Genomic DNA, 18,515 nt, shown 5'->3' on the forward strand with positions numbered 1-18,515 from the left:
GGGCGGTCCAGTCTTTAGGGTTCTCCACATCCGACACTCAACTCTGCTTTCTGCTCTGAAGCATCTTTATCACTGAGCAGAGGATGCTGTGCTGGGCCGTCATTGCAGATCCAGCAACATCCCTCCTCCCTCCCCTCAGAAGGGGAGATACGTATTGTTCCATAACCCTTGGCCGGCGGGAACCATTACGTTTCCCCAGGGGGAGGCAGCCGCCTGAGGTGTGAGAGGCGGGAGAGGAGCAGCAGCCATCCTTCACCTCTGGCAGGAGGGTGGACGTGGGGGTGGGGTGGGGGTAGCTGTTCGTTTGTCCTGCACCGGCTGGGATGTGAGGCTGCAGCGCTTCCCGGCTGGGATGTGAGGCTGCAGCGCTTCCCGGCTGCGATGTGAGGCTGCAGCGCTTCCCGGCTGGGATGTGAGGCTGCAGCTCTTTCGAGGAGCTCCTGCCACTCTTGGTGCTGTTGGCTTCTTGGCTTCCTGAGATTCCCTCATTTCCCCAGCGACCTCAGGGCAGTTCCTTGACCTTCACTTTCCCAGCCTTTGGGAAGGGGAAGGTTGTGGAAGCACCTGCTCCCTCCCTGCTTTCGGTTTTCCTGATGGAACTCTGGCTGATAGGGGCACTTTGGCTGACTTGCTTGTTCTCTGCTGTCCTCAGAGTGACTTGTTAGTTTTCCCACCAAGAATGCAAACCAGTGATGACTCTGGATGTGCTCTAAATTTGTAATACAGCACATTTCTTGGTATTTCCTAGTCATTTTATACACTTTTCTTGAAATCTCCCACACCTCCTCCCGGAAAAACTCAAGAAAACAAAGGAAAGCACCATCACTGTCGTTAAATGTTTTCATTTATCAAAGCTGCTATTGTTGTTATTGTATCTTGCTTCATACCAGAATTGTGACAAAGGGCAATTAGTTTTAGAGAAAGTGAAGAAAGGTAGGAAGGTTGCTTTAATTTTTCCCAAACCTGGCTGGAGGGGAAATTCACACATCCTTCCAGTTTATGGAACAGGCGTCGGATCTTAATTAAACTGGCCAGCAGAAGAAGGTCATCCCCGTTCAGGTGTCGGAGTGCTGGAATCTCTTTAGGGTTCGGTAGCTTTTCAGGAAAGAGAGAAGGGAAGCTCAGGGTCCAGGGTGGAAATGGTGACTGCAGAAGCAGGAGGCGGGAGGAGGCAAGAGGCGACACTGATTTGGGGCTGGATTCCCTGTTGAGTCTAATTATCTATAAATAGGGGCAGTGGTGTTAATTCTAATCCGAACAGGAATGAGTTGAGATGCTCTGGAGATTTGAGAGACTAGAGCAGGCCAGACCACACAGAAATCGGATACTTTCTTTCAAATGCTCACAATGTATTCAAGTCATTTACCGGCATCTGCTGGGGGAAGCACAGAGATGCTGCAGGCACCCGGTCCCTGGGACACGCCCAGTGCGGAGAGCGCGGTGGGTGCGGGCCTAGAGGCTGGGAAGGCCCTGAGCTGGGCTTTCCAGAAGGAGCCGGGATGACTAAGCCTTCTTTCCTTCTCCTAAAGCGCGCCCCAACCTCCAGGAGGCCCTTCCACACGAACCTCCCCACGACCCTCCTTGCCCTCCACGCTCCCCACTTCCTTACGGCCTTGAGTGAATCAGGCTGATGCTGTCTCCTCGCAGCTTCGGGAAGGTCAAGGGTCTGTTAGGGCAGCCTCGCCTGAGGTGTTTCCAAGCTGCGGCTTCGGAGGCAGCCCAGGAGGGCTGCGTAGCCTCGGCACGGCGGGGCGGGGCTAAATGCAAGCCCACCTACTACCTCCTGCAAAGCTGAGTGACCTCTTACCTGCCAGAGACGTGAGAACTCGCAGCATCTTCTGCCTTTTTATCCCTCCCCGCTTTGGAAGGGAGGAAGGAGGGAGGGAGGGGTGAAGGAGGATGAGATAGCTGAGTAATGAGGATCGGTCTCCATTTTTAGTTTTCCTTCGATCCCAAATCCCATAAAATGGCAGAAAGCATTTTCAGAGAGTAAATCAATAGGAAATAGGAAAGATTTTTTTAATCAGCAGGAATAATCGTAAGGAATGCCTGAAAATCAAGAAGCAGCTGGGACCACATCCGTAGAGAGAGAAATGACCAGATGGAACCACTAATCCCAAACACACACATTCTGAGCTCAAAGTCAACAGCAATGGGCGGAGGAGAGGCCTTGAGGTAAATATTGCCGTGGTCCCCTGGCCTCCCCTTTGTGTTGAGCCGCGGTGCCCACAGGCTGAGGCTGGCAGCCTGGCGCTGGAGCTCGCCTTCCACCCCTCAGCAGCACATGCCACTCCTCCACAGTTAGCAGGACACTTCGGTAAGGAGAACATGCAGGAAAACGGGGATTCTCAATGAGAGGCACCAGATTTACCTATCAGAGATGCTAATATTCAGGGAAACAGACCTTGGGGGGGGGAATGTATATGTGTGTGTGTGTGTGTGTGTGTGTGTGTGTGTGTATAAATATTTTCTGAGGGATTTGGGAGAATTATTGTTGTCAAGGAAAATAACTAGAGGATTTGGAACTTAGTTCTATGCATATAGAAAAAAGATACGTTAATTTTAGAATAACCATTAAAATATAACGTATTAAAAGATCAAGTCTGGTAGGTTGAGGAAAGCAACAAAAGTTAAATGTGTTTGCAGGGACACATCTAACTCCAAACTACATAAAAAGGTTGCAAATCAAAGGATGAAAAAAGGATGAATGAAGCCAGTGCAAACTAAAAGAAAGCAGGTGTAGCAATTTAACATCATATGAAGTAGCATTTAAGGCAAAGACCATTAAGAGGGAAACTGGGAATAATACATATTGATGACATTAAAATTTTTTGTCAAAATAGAAACAAAAACCCTCAGTGATATGCTGAGTCATGTAATGGGCACAGCTGAAGGGCAAATAAGTGAGGTGGCCCAGGGGTGAAAAGTATAACTCACCATGAAGACAGTCGACACCTTTAATTTCTTAACCATAGAGCTTCAAGACAGATAAAGCAAAACCTGATAGAAATTGTAGGAAAAATGTACTAATTCAGTCATATTGGGAGACATTCATACATCTCTCAGAAATAAATCAACCATAATAAAAAGAAAAGGATATAGAGAGAAGTGTAAATAGAACATTTAGACATATACAGTTTTGTGCTAATAAACAGTAAACGTTTTGGAGAGGTCAAATACACATGGAACAGTCATAATTATGTCATCAACCACCAAGAAAATATCAGTACATTTTAAACAGCAGGGAAAAAATGCAAGCCATATTCCTTGACCATTTAGAAGTTAACAAGAAAAGGATAGCAAATTTAAGAAATCTATTTGAAAATTCAATAACTACTGAGTTGAAGAAATCAGAATACAAATCATAAGCCCTTTAGAGGTGAAAGAAAATGGGAGCCCTACATATTAGAACCTGTGGCATATATATATATATATGGCCAAAGGGGCACTCAGAGTGCCAGGATAGAGGTGGGGGTCCTGTGAGTTTACACGGGGTGGTCAGGAAAGGACTCCGAGAGCAGAAACCTGAGGGAAGTGCAGCAGCTATGTGCTAAATGGGGGAGGAATATTTTAAGTTGAGTGAATAGCAAGTGCAAAAGCCCTGTGGCAGCGACATTCCTAGCATTGTCTAGCAACGGGCAAAAAGGTCAGGGTGGCTGAAACAAAGTGGGTAGGAAAAGAGGACTATAGAGGAAACGTTAATAGAAGGAAGGCCAGATCACATACAGTATTGCAGTTACAGGATCTTGGCTTTTACTGAGTAAGGTTAGAAGTCGCCAGTTTTGACCAGACTTTTGTTTTCAAAATATCACCCCCACTACCGTGGCAGAATTGACTTTGGGAAGACCGGAAGCAGGGAGAATTAGGAGGAGGCTGCTGTAATAATTTAAACAAGAGATGGTTTAGGTACATGAGGCAGATAAGGGTGGTAGTATTCAAGGATGCCAGGAGTGTTAGAGTCTGGAGATATGTCGGTGGTAGAGTTTATAGGACTTGCAGATGAAAGACGTGGGGTTGTGAAACAGAGAGGAGGGTAACAACCCCGAAGTTTTGGGTCTGAGCAACTGAAAGAAAGCAGTTGCCATTTCCTAAGCTGGAGAAGACCCAAGGTAGAGCACGCTTTCAAATGTCATTTTGCTCTGTTAAGTTTCTAATGCCCTTTAGAGACCAGATGGAGATGGAGGGTTGGAATCAGATCTGCAAGTTTAGAGTTCCTGGGAGATCCACCTGGAGATAAATGGAGGGGTCATCAGCAAGCAGATGGTATTTCAGGACAGAAAACTAATGAGATCACCTAGGGAGTGAGTATAGCTAGAGAAAAGATGAGCCCAACGACAAACGCTGGAGCCCCTCAATATTTAGGAAAAGGCGGGGGTGAAGAAAATAGGCAAAGAAAAATGAGAAGGAGTAGCCCTTGAGGTAGAAGTAAAATCAAGGGAGAGCAGGTCCTGGAAGCAAGGGAGGAAACACTTCTAGGAGGAGGAAGTGAGCAACTGTGCCCAATGCCGCTGAGAAGGGATTAGATTCAACATAAATTAACTATAGTACATATGAAATATTACATAGCAACAGAATAGACAAATATGCTTGGATATGTAGACATGAAAGGATCTTTAACACATGTTAAATGGAAAACAAAAACAAATAGAACAAGCCTAATAATACAATCAGTGTAGTCTGATCCAATTTTTATCTCAAAAAGATGTATGCAAATAATTTATAAGTACATAGAAAAGAGAAGTACACACCAAATTTTCAGTGGTGATTACCTTTGGGAAGAGAATTAGAATAGAAGAAAGGATGAAGGGGGTATCTCAGTTTTTTTACTCTATATTTCTGTATTATTTGAATCTTCAAATATGAGAATGTATTCACATACCACTTTTGGAATTTTAAAAAAATGAAAGGGTGATCATGAGGATGATGAGAAAAGCAATCTTTTTTTTTTTTTTGCGGTACGCGGGCCTCTCACTGCTGTGGCCTCTCCCGTTGCGGAGCACAGGCTCCGGACGCGCAGGCTCAGCGGCCATGGCTCACGGGCCCAGCCGCTCCGCGGCATGTGGGATCCTCCCGGACCAGGGCACGAACCCGTGTCCCCTGCATCGGCAGGCGGACCCCCAACCACTGCGCCACCAGGGAAGCCCAACAATCATTTTTAACATCAAATTATTTCGCACCAACTCTTTTTTCTGATTAAAATTCATTTCGAAGGAGGAAGGTGAGGAGAAAGAGAAAACATTTTTGACATTCTTGGTAAAAATGCATTTACCATGAATGTAATGAACCAAAAAAAGTCTATATTGTAAACTTCTAACCAAGGAAGAAGCTTGTTTGGAGCCTGACAGCTGACTGCAGTAGCTCGACTGACTGGAAGTAGCTCAAATAGTGCTTATTAGCACACTGTAGACCCTTGCTCCATGTTGGCTGAATCTGAAGTCTCCTTTTTGTTTGGTGTTTATGAAATATCCCTGCCTGTGTGGAATCCTGAAGTCATATTTCCACTTACTTAAACGTATAGACTTTTTAGAAGCTGAAGACATCTTTGAAGTTTGGAACAGTCTCTTCCTTGAATAATTGATGAAACAAGGTCCTCAGAGTTTAGGGGACTTATTCAAAGTCACATACTATATATGCTCTATATGTGACATAGATCTCTATTTATATCTTTCTCTACATGCCTACATATATTTCAGCTTTACTGAGGTATAACTGACAAACTCTACATCTCTACTGAGCTATCATTTGCTAAGTACTTAGTCAGTTCCAAGCACCATGCTAAGTACTTTGCATTCTCATTGAATCTTCACAGCAATCTGTAAGAGAGGAATCATTATCCCCATTTTGCAGAGGAGGGAACTGAAGTTCAAGTTCAGCCACTTAGCTAAGTGGCAGAGCTGAGGTTTGAAACTACATCTCTGTAACCCGAAGTCTGTGTTCTTAACCGTTGTGCAGCATTGCTGGTCACTGAGAGTGTACTCTGGGCCATGCCCCGGGCAGGATAAAGGAATCAGTAAGACAGATTCTGTCCTGCAGGAGCTCACCATCCAGTAGGAAAGACAGCCATGAAGGCAAGTAAGGCACATGGTTCAGCAAGTGCAGGGACAGAGGTGAGTACACGGACAACCCAGAGAAGGACATTTTCGACCCTGATTGGACAAAGGGCTAGGAGCTCTGGGAAGTGTTTCCAAGGAGATGGGGCTTGTGCTGGGTCTTGAACATGGTCAGAGCCCAGGTCTCCTGACTCAGCCAGGCGCTTTCTGCTAGAGCACAGAGAAAACTAAACCCAGTACAAAATCCCAAAACCAAACCCCCAAAGCTGCACTACCTCAGTCAGAGAGCAAACACTCAGTAAATGTTATTTGGAATCAAGTCTGAACTAAAAGTTATTTCTGAGGAAGAAAAAACAGTAAGGTTGCCTCAATTCCATATGAAACTTTCACTATATGTTTTTTCATTGAACTCCAAAATTCCCAGTAGTGCACAGTGGATTACACAAGTATAATCTATCAGTAGTAACACTAACAAACATTGCTTTACTCTTATTATTCTAAATGCTTTCAACTGTTTATAAAAAGGTACCTACCTTCACTTTGGTTCCGACACTGATTCTCGCCTGTTGGCCCATTGCTAGAAAAGTGATTGAAATCTTGTCTTGTTCTAAGACGCGGATTCCAACATAATGGTTCAAAGCCAGAAAGACAGGTTTAAATGAAACAAAGGGTGAGGAAGTGACGGAACTTGACCAATTCCAAGCCCTTACTCTGTTGCCAGCTTGATCTGAACATTGACCGCCCAAGATATTGATGTATACCCTGGACAGAAAGGAAATTAAAAATCATAAACAGTAACATTATAATTCAACCTTGAATGAGCCCACTCACTTGCTAACCAAAGGGAATAGCAGTTTATACTAGCCAATAGCATATGAATAGTGGAAAACCTCAGATAATCTTAGGAGCAATAATACCGTGACCGAATTATATACTAATTTGAAGTACTGGGTATTGTTTAAGATGTAGTAATAAACCAAAATGGGTCCAAAGGCTGGAACCAGGATGGTAAAGGGATCTGGAAAATGATGTGCTGGGGAGGATGAAGAGGGAGCACAGAAGGTTTAGTTTGGATAAGAAGAAATACAGGAGAGCAGGCTCCACCTGGAAGACAGGAGAAGACTCGTACTTAGATTTTCCCTGTGTCAAAATGAAGATCAGTGAGTGTAAGTTCTGGGAAAGGCCAAATTGGCCTCAGTACAGAGACCTGTTTTCTAACAGTACCCAGCAACTGGGGGCCAGGAGTCCTTCTAGGAGGCCTCTCATCAGGGCCAGTGTGGGCAGGAGAGGCTCAGGGATCATCTCTGAGATCACTGTAGTTTAGAAAAGTTTGGTAATGGAGCAGAAGGGGGAACTAAGGCCAGCAGGGCCTCCCCAATCTCTTAGAGTTGTTAATGCCACATTTTACCACATTCCCTACAGATGTAGCCCTGCACAATCTGAGATCTAGTGGCACTAGTAACTGCCATCCTACTCTATGAGCTCCTTTGCATACCCTCTCACTTTCTTCCATCTGAGGTCACCATCTCTTTCTCGAGGAGAGAGGATAGGTAGAGTTCTGGATACTTAGCTGGCTTAACTTGATAATAAATTATTATTTTTTAAACCAGATGAATTGGCCAGGAGGGCTCCCTAGAGTAAGGTAACTCACATCATATTTCCCCAGCTTTGATGAGTGGCAGTAATCTGGTAACAAAAATACAACTGAGAAATTGAGATGATTATCTTTGTATCTGGGAGGAGGGAGATTTAGTTTTATCTTGGTAGGTGGGTGAAAATAACATTTGGCTAAAATTATCTAGATAAATTGTTTAATAAACTTTCTTTGAGTCTATGCCATGTACAGATACATGTTATGTAGTGGCAAAGATGCAGGGTGTGTCTTCAAGGGACTTCAGTCCCGCAGGGGAGGTGGGCTTGCTACACAAGAAGCAGTGAGAGGGGCTATGAGAGTGTCAAGGAGTCATGCCAGAGGGCCCAGGAGTTCAGTCGGTGGCTGGGAGGTCTTTGCTGTTAAAGGGAGAAGTCCTAGAAGCCAGTGAATATCTGGTGACAATTGATATAGTGCCCCACCAGATGAGATGCAGAGCTGCTACTGAACCCTGAAGGATAAGCAGAAAGTCTCCAATAGACTTGGAGGTAATGAATTGACTACTGCTTTGAACTAAAAGTACAAATATCTCCCTGTGCCCTAACTTTCTCAAGTACTGGCAAAGTGTTCAAACTTTTGTCAATTATTGGCAGAGTGTCTCAAGATAAGATTGTTATACCTGTAAATAAGTTAAAGGGAGAGAATATCTCTTTCTGAAAAGCTTCAAAAGATTAAATTGTATTTGAAGTTAGAACCCAAATTTCACTTTTTCAGACTAAATGAAATAATAGGAAGTCACAGAGTGTATAAGTTAGTAGATCGAAGGCATTAGGACCTTCATTTCTCTAGAGATTTTGTTTGTATATTATTGTTGTTGGTTGTGGCTATGGGAAGCCTACTTGTTAGGGATATATCTCAAACAGTAACAACACAGTATGGCAGCTGTCCATTGCGAATTATTTCCATAGATGAAGCCAGGATAACATTATCAGGGCATAGCCTCTAGAGAGACTGCCTGGGTTCATATCTCAGATCCCTAGGATGGCCATATAATTAGAGTTTTTTTTCTAATATTAAAATTGTATAGTTTATATTTTCTTTCTGTTTATAGAAAAAAATATGATGAGCTTTGTTTTACCTAATTGCCTGGGATTTTTCCACTAAGCATCATATGGAATGACATAAATCAAAAATTTATCTGAGCTGAACATTACTATTAGTTGAACATAACATTACTAAAGACCACTAATATAAATAAATCTTCTTAAAGCTATTTTTGTCCTTCTAGTTATAAGATGAATAAGATCTGGGGATCTAATGTATAGCATAGTGATTATAGTTAACACTGTATTAAAAACTTGAAAGTTGCTAAGAGAGTATATCTTAAATGTTCTCAACACAAAAAAGAAATGGTAATTATGTGACATGTTGCCAGTGTTAGCTAATGCTATAGAGGTAATCACTTTGCACCATATAAGTGTATCAAATCAACACGCTGTACACTTTTAACTTACACAGTATATGTCAATTATATCTCAATAAAGTTGAAAAAATAAAAGGAAAAATAAAATTTCACAAAACCCGAGAAACAAAATGACAGCAGGAGGAGCCTAGAAGCCTACCAGACATTTCCATTGGGATGATAGCAGGAACTTCTACCCGAAGAATCTAGCACTGCCAGGATTGCAGGGTTAGTGGGCATGTCTTCTTGGACTATGCAAGTGAAGCCATTTATCTTATTGGGCACTCGGATGATGGCTAGGTTTCCAGATGGGTAGCTGAGATCAGATAAGGTCATTTGAGTTATTCTAATGGTCTTTATACTGGGAATAAATTCAATTTATAAGAGAGCCCTTTGAAACTATAAAGCATTCTGAAAATGGGAGGGTTATTACAAAATAATTTCATGCTTTTTATGTGGATCAAAATATATTTATGAGACACAAAAATCCTCAATAAAAATACCAGCAAATGGAATCTAGCAACATATAAAAAGGATTATGTACCATGACAAAGTGGAGTTTATCCCAGGAATGCAAGGTTGGTTTACCATCTAAAAATAAATTAATGAAACATACTATATTGATAGAATAAAGAGCAAAAAACAGATGATCATCTCAATAGATGCAGAAAAAGCATCTGACAAAATCCAATACCTTTTCATGATAAATGACTCAATGAACTAGGAATAGAAGGGAGCCTCCTCAACCTGACAAAGAATGTCTAACAAAACCCCAGAGCTAACATCATACTTAATGATGAAAGACTAGGTGTTTTCCCCCTAAGATCAGGAACTAAACAAAAATGTTCCCTCTTTCCACTGCTGTTCAACCTCACGCTGGAGGTTCCAGTCAGGAAAATTTTGTGAAAGAAAAAGAAATGAAGACATTCAGATTGGAAATGGAAGAAGTAAAACTATCTCTATTTGTAGATAACATGCTCTTGTATGTAGAAAATTCTAAGGAGTCTACAAAATAATGTTAGAACTAACAAAAGAGTTCAGTAGGGTTGTAGGCTAAAAGATCAATATATAAAAATAAGTTGTATTTCTATACACTAACAGTGAACATTATGAAAATGAAATTAAAATAATTCCACTTACAATAGCATCAAAAAGTATAAAATATACTGAGGATAATTCACTAACTGTTAATATTCAGTCCTATCTCAGCTGATCGGAAGTCCAGAGGTGAAGTAAACACAAAATTGATTCTGAATCATTTTGAAAATCAGCCATAGCCTTCAAAGGAGTGAAAACGAATTAAAGCCAGGGCAGGAAATGATAACTAATGATACAAGCTGGGGAAGTTATTTAAAATTTTTTGATATAATTAAAACAAAAAACCTACACTCTTTCTCAAAGGGCCTAGGGAGCTAAAACTTCATTACACTTCCTATGCCATGAAAGCCATTTTTCTGGTTTCTTACTGGGGTTTGACTAAACATTTAGGCAACTATGACTAAAAATGACTTTCTCCTACAAAATGAGGCCCTTGGTTTGCCAAAAAATCCTTCTCATTTCATAGTTTTGTTTTGTTTTACTTTCCTGGAGATATTAAATGGTCTTTGGGTCAAAATAGCAAATGGTCTGACCATCAGGCAGAAGTTCAAGTGATCAATACTGAGTGTTCCATAAAATGGATATTGAATTTTTTATTTAAAAATATTAAAAAATAACATGCTGCTCATGGATGTGTAAACTGGTACACATTTTCTGGGGGGCAAAATCTATTAAACCTTTAAAATGTCCATAATTTCTTACCCAGAATTTCTATCCCTAGGTATTTAATTCAAGGAAGTAAGTGATAAGTGTGCAGCGAAGTATGCACAAAGCTGTTCATGTAGCTGTTGTATAAAACAGCCAAAAATTGTGAAACCACTTTTGATTAGTAATAGGGGATAGATGAAAGGAATTACAGTACATCACTGTGATGGAATGCCATGTGCTTATAAAGATGGTGTTGTATCTCTATATTTATTGCATATTATATACTCATAACATTTATGAGTATTTACTGTATAATATTGTATAATATTATGTAAAGGGAGCAAGTTATAAAATATGAATAACTAGTTGAAGAATTAATTTTTAAAGAATTATATAATTACTCAGGAAAAAAGTGAGGCAAGATGTATAAAAAGATGTTAACAGCTTTGCTCTGGGTGGTAGGATTTGGTAATAACTATTTTTTTTTCTTCATATTTTTCAATCAATTTTTTCTTTGTCTTTCTTTTTGTGAAGAAATAAAGCTAACGAAAATAAGTTGTTGAAAGAAAGGATACAATATTTGTGTTGTCCCGTCTGGAAATGAAGTCAGAAACTTGCTCCCATGTTTGTAGTGCTTTTCAAAGAGCTCATTTGTCATGATCTATACACCGTAGAAAACAAAAGGACAGTTACATGATGACAACAGACATCCTTTGCTTGCTAGACACTCACACAAACCATTTCTTAAATTTTTGATCCTGAATCAGCAACAGGGAACAATCCTTAGGAATCATTAAAGATTGTCCCTAACCCCTGCAGATAACCTGATTAAACCTTTCTGGCAGGAATCTGACATTACTTATCTGTTTCAAGAGTGTTTTTTTTTTTTTGTCTTTATTTAAAAATTAAAAACAATTTTTATTCAATAGAACAAGATAGAAGAGAGTGCTCAGGCTTCAGTCAGAATTATATTTTAAGTAATCGTCATCATCATAACAGCAAACACTTAAAAAGAACTTATCATATGGTAGGTAATTTTTTTAATTGAAATATAGTTGATGTGCAATATTATATAAGTTTCAGGCGAACAACATAGTGATTCACAATTTTTAAAGGTTGTACTTCATTTATAGTTATAAAATATTGGCTATATTCTCTGTGCTGTACAATATATACTTGTAGCTTACCTATTTTATACATAGCAGTTTGTACCTCTTAACCCCCTACCCCTATCTTGCCCCTCCCCACTTCCCTCTCCCTACTAGAAAATACTAGTTTGTTCTCCATGTCTGTGAGTCTGTTTTCTTTTTTGTTATATTCACTAGTTTGTTTTCTTTTAGATTCTACATATAAATGATATAATGCAGTATTTGTCTTTCTCCGACTTATTTCACTTAGCCAAATACCCTCCATCCATGTTGTTGCAAATGGCAAAATTTCATTCTTTTTTATGGCTGAGTAGTATTCCCACATATATGTGTGTATGTGTGTTTTATACACACACACACACACACACACACACACACCCCACATCTTCTTTATCTGTTTGTTGATGGACACTTAGATTGCTTCCATATCTTGGCTATTGTAAAAAATGCTGCTATGGGGGCTTCCCTGGTGGCACAGTGGTTGAGAGTCCGCCTGCCGATGCAGGGGACATGGGTTCGTGCCCCGGTCCGGGAAGATCCCACATGCCGCGGAGCGGCTGGGCCCGTGAGCCATGGCCGCTGAGCCTGCGCGTCGGGAGCCTGTGTTCTGCAACGTGAGAGGCCACAACAGTGAGAGGCCTGCGTACAGCAAAAAAAAAAAAAAAAAAAATGCTGCTATGAACATTGGGGTGCATGTATGTTTTCGAATTAGTGTTTTCATTTTTTTCAGATATACACCAAAGAGTGGAATTGCTGGGTCATACAGTAGTTCTATTTTTAGTTTTTTAGGAACCTCCATACTGTTTTCTACAGTGGCTGTACCAATGTACGTTCCCACTAACAGTGCACAAGGGTTCCCTTTTCTCCACATCCTTGTCAACATTTGTTATTTGTGTTATTTTTGATGACAGCCATTCTGACAGGTGTGAGGTGATATCTCGTGGTTTTAATTTGCATTTCCCTGATGATTAATGATGTTGGCCATCTGTATGTCTTCTTTAAAAAAATGCCTATTCAGGTCTTATGCCAATTTTTCAATCAGGTTTATTTTTTATTTATCTACTTTTACTTTATATGCATATTGTTACAAAAACAAAAGAAGATTAAAAAAAAAAAAACCCAGCCCTAGCACAGTGCAGATATTCTGTGTCCAGGTTGTAGTGGTGATTACATAACTGTCAAAATTAATGGAGCTGTACATATAAGAAGGTGAGTTTTACTATAAATTACACTTCAATAAACTGACTTTACACTCCAGTATAAGCTGCAGCATCTGGTGTCTTTTCAAGTTTGCTCTTGAAGTTCATTTGAGAAAAACACTAGTGGAATATGGGGAGATGAAGAAAGAAATACAAAGAGATATTCCTTGTACCTCTAAGCTTAACTATTTTACTTTCTATGTAATACTCAATAGGGGAATGAATTTGTAGCCAACAATGTTTTATTTTTTTATTTTTTATAGACATGTCTTTTTTAAAAAATTAACTTATTTTGGCTGCATTGGGTCTTCGTTGCTGTGGGCGGGCTTTCTCTAGTTGCGGCGAGCGGGGGCTACTCTTTGTTGCAGTGTGCGGGCTTCTCATTGCAGTGGCTTCTCTTGTTGCGGAGCACGGGCTCTAGGCACGCGGGCTTCAGTAGTTATCCTCGCGGACTCTAGAGTGCAGGCTCAGTAGTTGTGGCGCACGGGCTTAGCTGCTCCGTGGCATGTGGGATCTTCCCGGACCAGGGCTCGAACCCGTGTTCCCTGTATTGGCAGGCGGATTCTTAACCAGTGTGCCACCAGGGAAGCCCCCAACAATGTTTTAAAATGAACTAAAGATTCAGTTGAATTCTGTTTCTTCCTAATCTTGAATTGTAATAAAATGAATACAAGAATTCCTAGGGCTAAACAATGAAACAATCTAAATTTTCATGTAAATGTTGCCATTTATTTTGAAAGATAATACATTTTTCACTTTTATGAAATATAAAATACATTCAGATAAGCACTAAAATATGCTCTTTTGTTAATGAGTAATTATAATTTGAACACCCATGTTATCACCATCTGGGTCAAGAAATAGAACAATGTTGATACTCTAGAAGTTCCCTCTGTGCTACCCCAAAGTCAGTGTTCTGTAATCTCTAAACAATATAGTTTAATTTTTCCCATTTTGAATTTTACATAAATGGAATCGAACATTATGAATTTTTAATACTTTGTTTCTTTTAGTCAACATTATGTTTGTAAGATTCATACACGTCCGAGTGGGTAGTTGTAGTCTACTTACTTCCATTTGTGTATAGGATTGTCTTGTATGACTTCATCATTATTTACTTATCCATTCTATTGTTAATGGATATCTGGGTTGTTCCCAGTTTTTGGCTTATAAACAATGATACTCTGAACCGTCTTTTGCATGTATGCTGGTACCCAGTTACTCTCAGATCTTATACCCAGAGATAGAATTGCTGAACCCCAAGATATGCCTGTCTCTCACTTTACAAGGTACTGCCAAAACGATTTTCAAGTTGTACCAATTTGCATTCCCACTAGAGGCAAATAATAGGGACTGTTATTCTATGTCCTTTCCAACACTCAGTAATATCAGACTTTACAATTTTTTTTTTTTGCCAATGTTATAGGTATGTACTGATCTCTAATTGTGGTTTCAGTTTTCCTCTCCCAGGTTACTAATGAGGTTGAACACCTTTTCATATGTTTGTTGAACATTTGAGTTTTCTCCTTGGAGAAGTGGTCAAGTTTTTTTAAGTTCATTTTTCTATTAGGTAGACTTTTTTTTCATGTAGATTTATAAAAGTTCTTTATACATTTAGGATAAAAGCCCTTTGTATATCATATGTGCTGCAAAATATCTCCCTTCTTGGCTTGTCTTTCAAATTTTTTTTTTTTTTTTTTTTTTTTTTTTTTGTGGTACGCGGGCCTCTCACTGTTGTGGCCTCTCCCGTTGCGGAGCACAGGCTCCGGATGCGCAGGCTCAGCAGCCATGGCTCACGGGCCCAGCCGCTCCGCGGCATATGGGATCCTCCCAGACCGGGGCACGAACCCGTATCCCCTGCATCGGCAGGCGGACTCTCAACCACTGCGCCACCAGGGAGGCCCTCAAATTTTAATTTTTTAAAATATTTAATTTATTTATTTGGTTGCACCAGGTCTTAGTTGCAGCAGTTGGGCTCCTTAGTTGTGGCTCACCTGCTCCTTAGTTGCAGCTCACTGGCTCCTTAGTTGTGGCATGCACGTGGGATCTAGTTCCCTGACCTGGGATTGAACCCGGGCCCCCTGCATTGGGAGCACGGAGTCTTAACCACTGCCACCAGGGAAGTCCCCCAAATTTTAAGTTTAATTTATCAACTACTTTATGGATACTGCTTTTCAAAATTGGTTAGTAAATCTTTCCCTAACCTGAAGTAATAAAGCTAGTCTCCTATTTAAAAAAAAAAAAATCATTGTAGTTTTGCATTTCACATTTAGGTCTTTAATCCACTGGAACTGATTTTTATATGATGTGAGGTATGATTCCAATTTCATTAAAAAATATGGATATTCGATTGTCCCAGCAGTATGTATTAGAAAGATTTTCCTTTCTCCATTACTGTGCAGTGCCACTGCTGGCATAGATCAGAAGTCTGTGTGTGCATAAATCTGATTCTGAACTATTCTGTATCATGGATTTCTTTGTTTATCCTGCCCCAACACTACACTGTCTTAATTACTATATTTTGTAATAGATCTCAGTATCTGATAGAGCGTGTTCCCCTCCCTCCCAGGCTTCTTCTTCAAGATTGAGAGAAGCAGGCTAAAGTATCCCATTATGATTATGGATTAAAAATTTTTTCCTTTTACTTCCGTGAAATTTTGCTTTATATTTTTTGAGGCTATGTTAATAGGGGAAACATATTTTGTAACATTATACCTTTCTGGTGGATTAAAACTTCTGTCACTGTGAAGTGGTCCTCTATCTCACTGATGTTCTTTAATATTTTCATGATACATCATTTTTGTTTATTTAATCTTTTTGTATCCTTTATTTTTTAATTTTATTTTTGGCTGTGTTAGGTCTTTGTTGCTGCTCACAGGCTTTCTCTTGTTGCAGCGAGCGGGGGCTACTCTTCGTTGTGGTGCATGGGCTTCTCATTGCTGTGGCTTCTCTTGTTGTGGAGCATGGGCTTTAGGCGCACAGGCTTCAGTAGTTGCAGCACACGGGCTCAGCAGTTGTGCCTCGTGGGCTCTAGAGCGCAGGCTTAATAGTTGTGGTGCATGGACTTAGTTGCTCCACGGCATGTGGGATCTTCCCGGACCAGGGATCAAAACCCGTGTTCCCTGCACTGGCAGGCGGATTCTCAACCACTGGGCCACCAGGGAAGCCCCTATCCTTATATTTTAGATAGTCTCTTGTAATCAGTATATGGTTGGAATTTTTCCTTAAAAAAATTGTCTGACACTCTTTATTAACTGAAGCATTTACTCTATTTACATATAACTACTGACATTCCTTGATGTGTTCTATTTGTCCTCTGTTATGTGTTTTTCTTTTCCCTTATCCTTTCTTATCTTTTGGGGGGCATTTAAAGTGAATTATTCTAATTTTTTTGCTCTGCCTCTGATAGCTTGGAAGTTATACTCTCTACTTGTTATTTTTCTGGTTACCCCAGAAATTTCAGCAAGCAAACTTAATTTATCAAAGTCTGAGTTTAAACTATGTGTTTGCCCTTCTCCCAAACCAAGGACTTTTAGAACACTATAATTGCATTTAGCTTTCTTGCCAAATCATGTACTATTTTTTCAAGCATTTTTACTCTATACTGTTTCTTGAAAGTCCTTGAGCCATTATTATTATTATTGTTTTATCAGTCAACTTTTAGTTTTATACATATATCCCATGAACGCTTTTCTTTGCTCTTCATCTTTCTTGAATCTCATACTATCCAACTACACAAAGAACATTCTTTAGAATTCCTTTTAGTCAGAGGCTACTAGTGACAAACTCTGTTTTGCCAGACCATGTCTTTTGGGGGCATATTTTAATGAAAGATATTTTAACTGGATATAGGCTTCTAGACTGTTATTTTCTTTCAGCATACTGAAGACATTATACTGGCTTCCATTGTTGCTGTTGGGAGGTTATCTGATTTCTAACTGTTCTCTTTTAAATGTAAGCAGACTTCTTTTTCTCTGCTAATCTTTAGATTTTCTTTTTGTCTTTGGTGTTTTGCAGTTTCACTATACTGTGTCTAGGATTTATTTTTATTTTACTTTATTTTATTTTTTTAATTCATCCTGCTTGGGATTCATTGGGATTCTTAAATCTGTGAATAGGTCTCTTTTATCAGTTTTGGAAAATTATCATCCATTATCTCTTCAAATACTGCCTCTGCCTGATTATCTTTTTCCTCTCCTTCTGGGATTCTGAACAAATACATTTTAGACCCCTCATTCTATTTTCATATTATACACACTTTTCTGTATTCCTTACGTTTTTTTGCCCCCATGTAAATTTTGGGGTAAATTTTGATAGTTTTCTTTTAACCTTTCTTTCAGGTCATTAGTTCTTTCTTTAGTTGGGTCTAACCTGCATTTAACTCTCATCTTTTAAGTTTTTAATTTCAGTTTTTGTATTTTTCATTTCTCGAAGTTCATTGTTTTCTTTTCAATTGTATGTCCCTTTATAGTTTTCTGTTCCCTTCATATATCTTCAAGCTGATTTTTTGTTTTCATAAACATAGTTAGATTACTTCAGTTTTCGAAGTCTTTGTAGATCTTTTCTTATTGATACTAATCCTCTGAGTTTTCAATTGTGGTGTTGAGTTTCCTTGTGTTCTTAATTATTTTTCACTGTGTGCTGGTAATTGAACTTGAAAGATAATTTGTAGGAGTGATTTCAGGGCTAGATAAGCGAGCTTCCTTCAGACAGGATTTGGATTTGATTCTGTCAGAACCTCAGTTCACTGCCATGCCTTAAATTCTATATCACCCAGGAGAAACAAAACTGGTCTCAGGAGTTTAATTTCTAGGGATCTATTCTGAGGAACTATATTTAGTATAGTGTAAATTTATACACAAAGATATTGAAAGCAATGGTTAAACTATATGAAAAGACACATAGATATTAAAATGATGTTAATATAAGCTATGTAATATCATGGAAAAATTGTTGATAATTAAGTTAAAGGGATAAAAATTACATGTGTAATATAATTACAAGTGTGTTAACAGAAACCTATGCTTAAAAGCTCTAGAACAGTGCTGTCTAATAGAACTTGTAGTGACCATAAAAATATTCTATATCTGCCCTGCAATATGGTTGCCTTTAGTCACACACAGCTATTTAACACTTGAAGTGTGGCTAGCATGACTGAAGAATTACATTTAATTTACTTATTTAATTTTAATTATTTTAAATAAGTTATTTAATTTTAATTATTTTAAATTTGGATAGCCATGTGGAGTATTTGTTACCATATTGGGCAGTGCAGATCTAGATAATATTGAAATAATAATGATTTTGGGGATGTGGGTG

General features: G+C 39.4%; 1 protein-coding gene across 1 annotated transcript in view; it reads right to left on the minus strand.

Moving 5' to 3' along the window:
* Positions 1–831: 831 nt before the first annotated feature.
* The window catches only part of ERICH6 (glutamate rich 6), a gene marked incomplete at both ends in the record, with an annotated part of 35,014 nt that continues 17,330 nt past the window's right edge, over positions 832–18,515 (minus strand). Inside the window, 4 exons of the mRNA XM_079705188.1 lie at positions 832–1,095; positions 6,584–6,812; positions 9,264–9,419; positions 11,425–11,510. Of these exons, the coding sequence (XP_079561314.1) occupies positions 832–1,095; positions 6,584–6,812; positions 9,264–9,419; positions 11,425–11,510 (735 nt within the window). The remainder of the gene's footprint in view (positions 1,096–6,583; positions 6,813–9,263; positions 9,420–11,424; positions 11,511–18,515) is intronic.

This window comes from Hyperoodon ampullatus, assembly GCF_949752795.1.
Source record: "Hyperoodon ampullatus genome assembly, chromosome: 5".
Lineage (NCBI taxonomy): Eukaryota > Metazoa > Chordata > Mammalia > Artiodactyla > Ziphiidae > Hyperoodon > Hyperoodon ampullatus.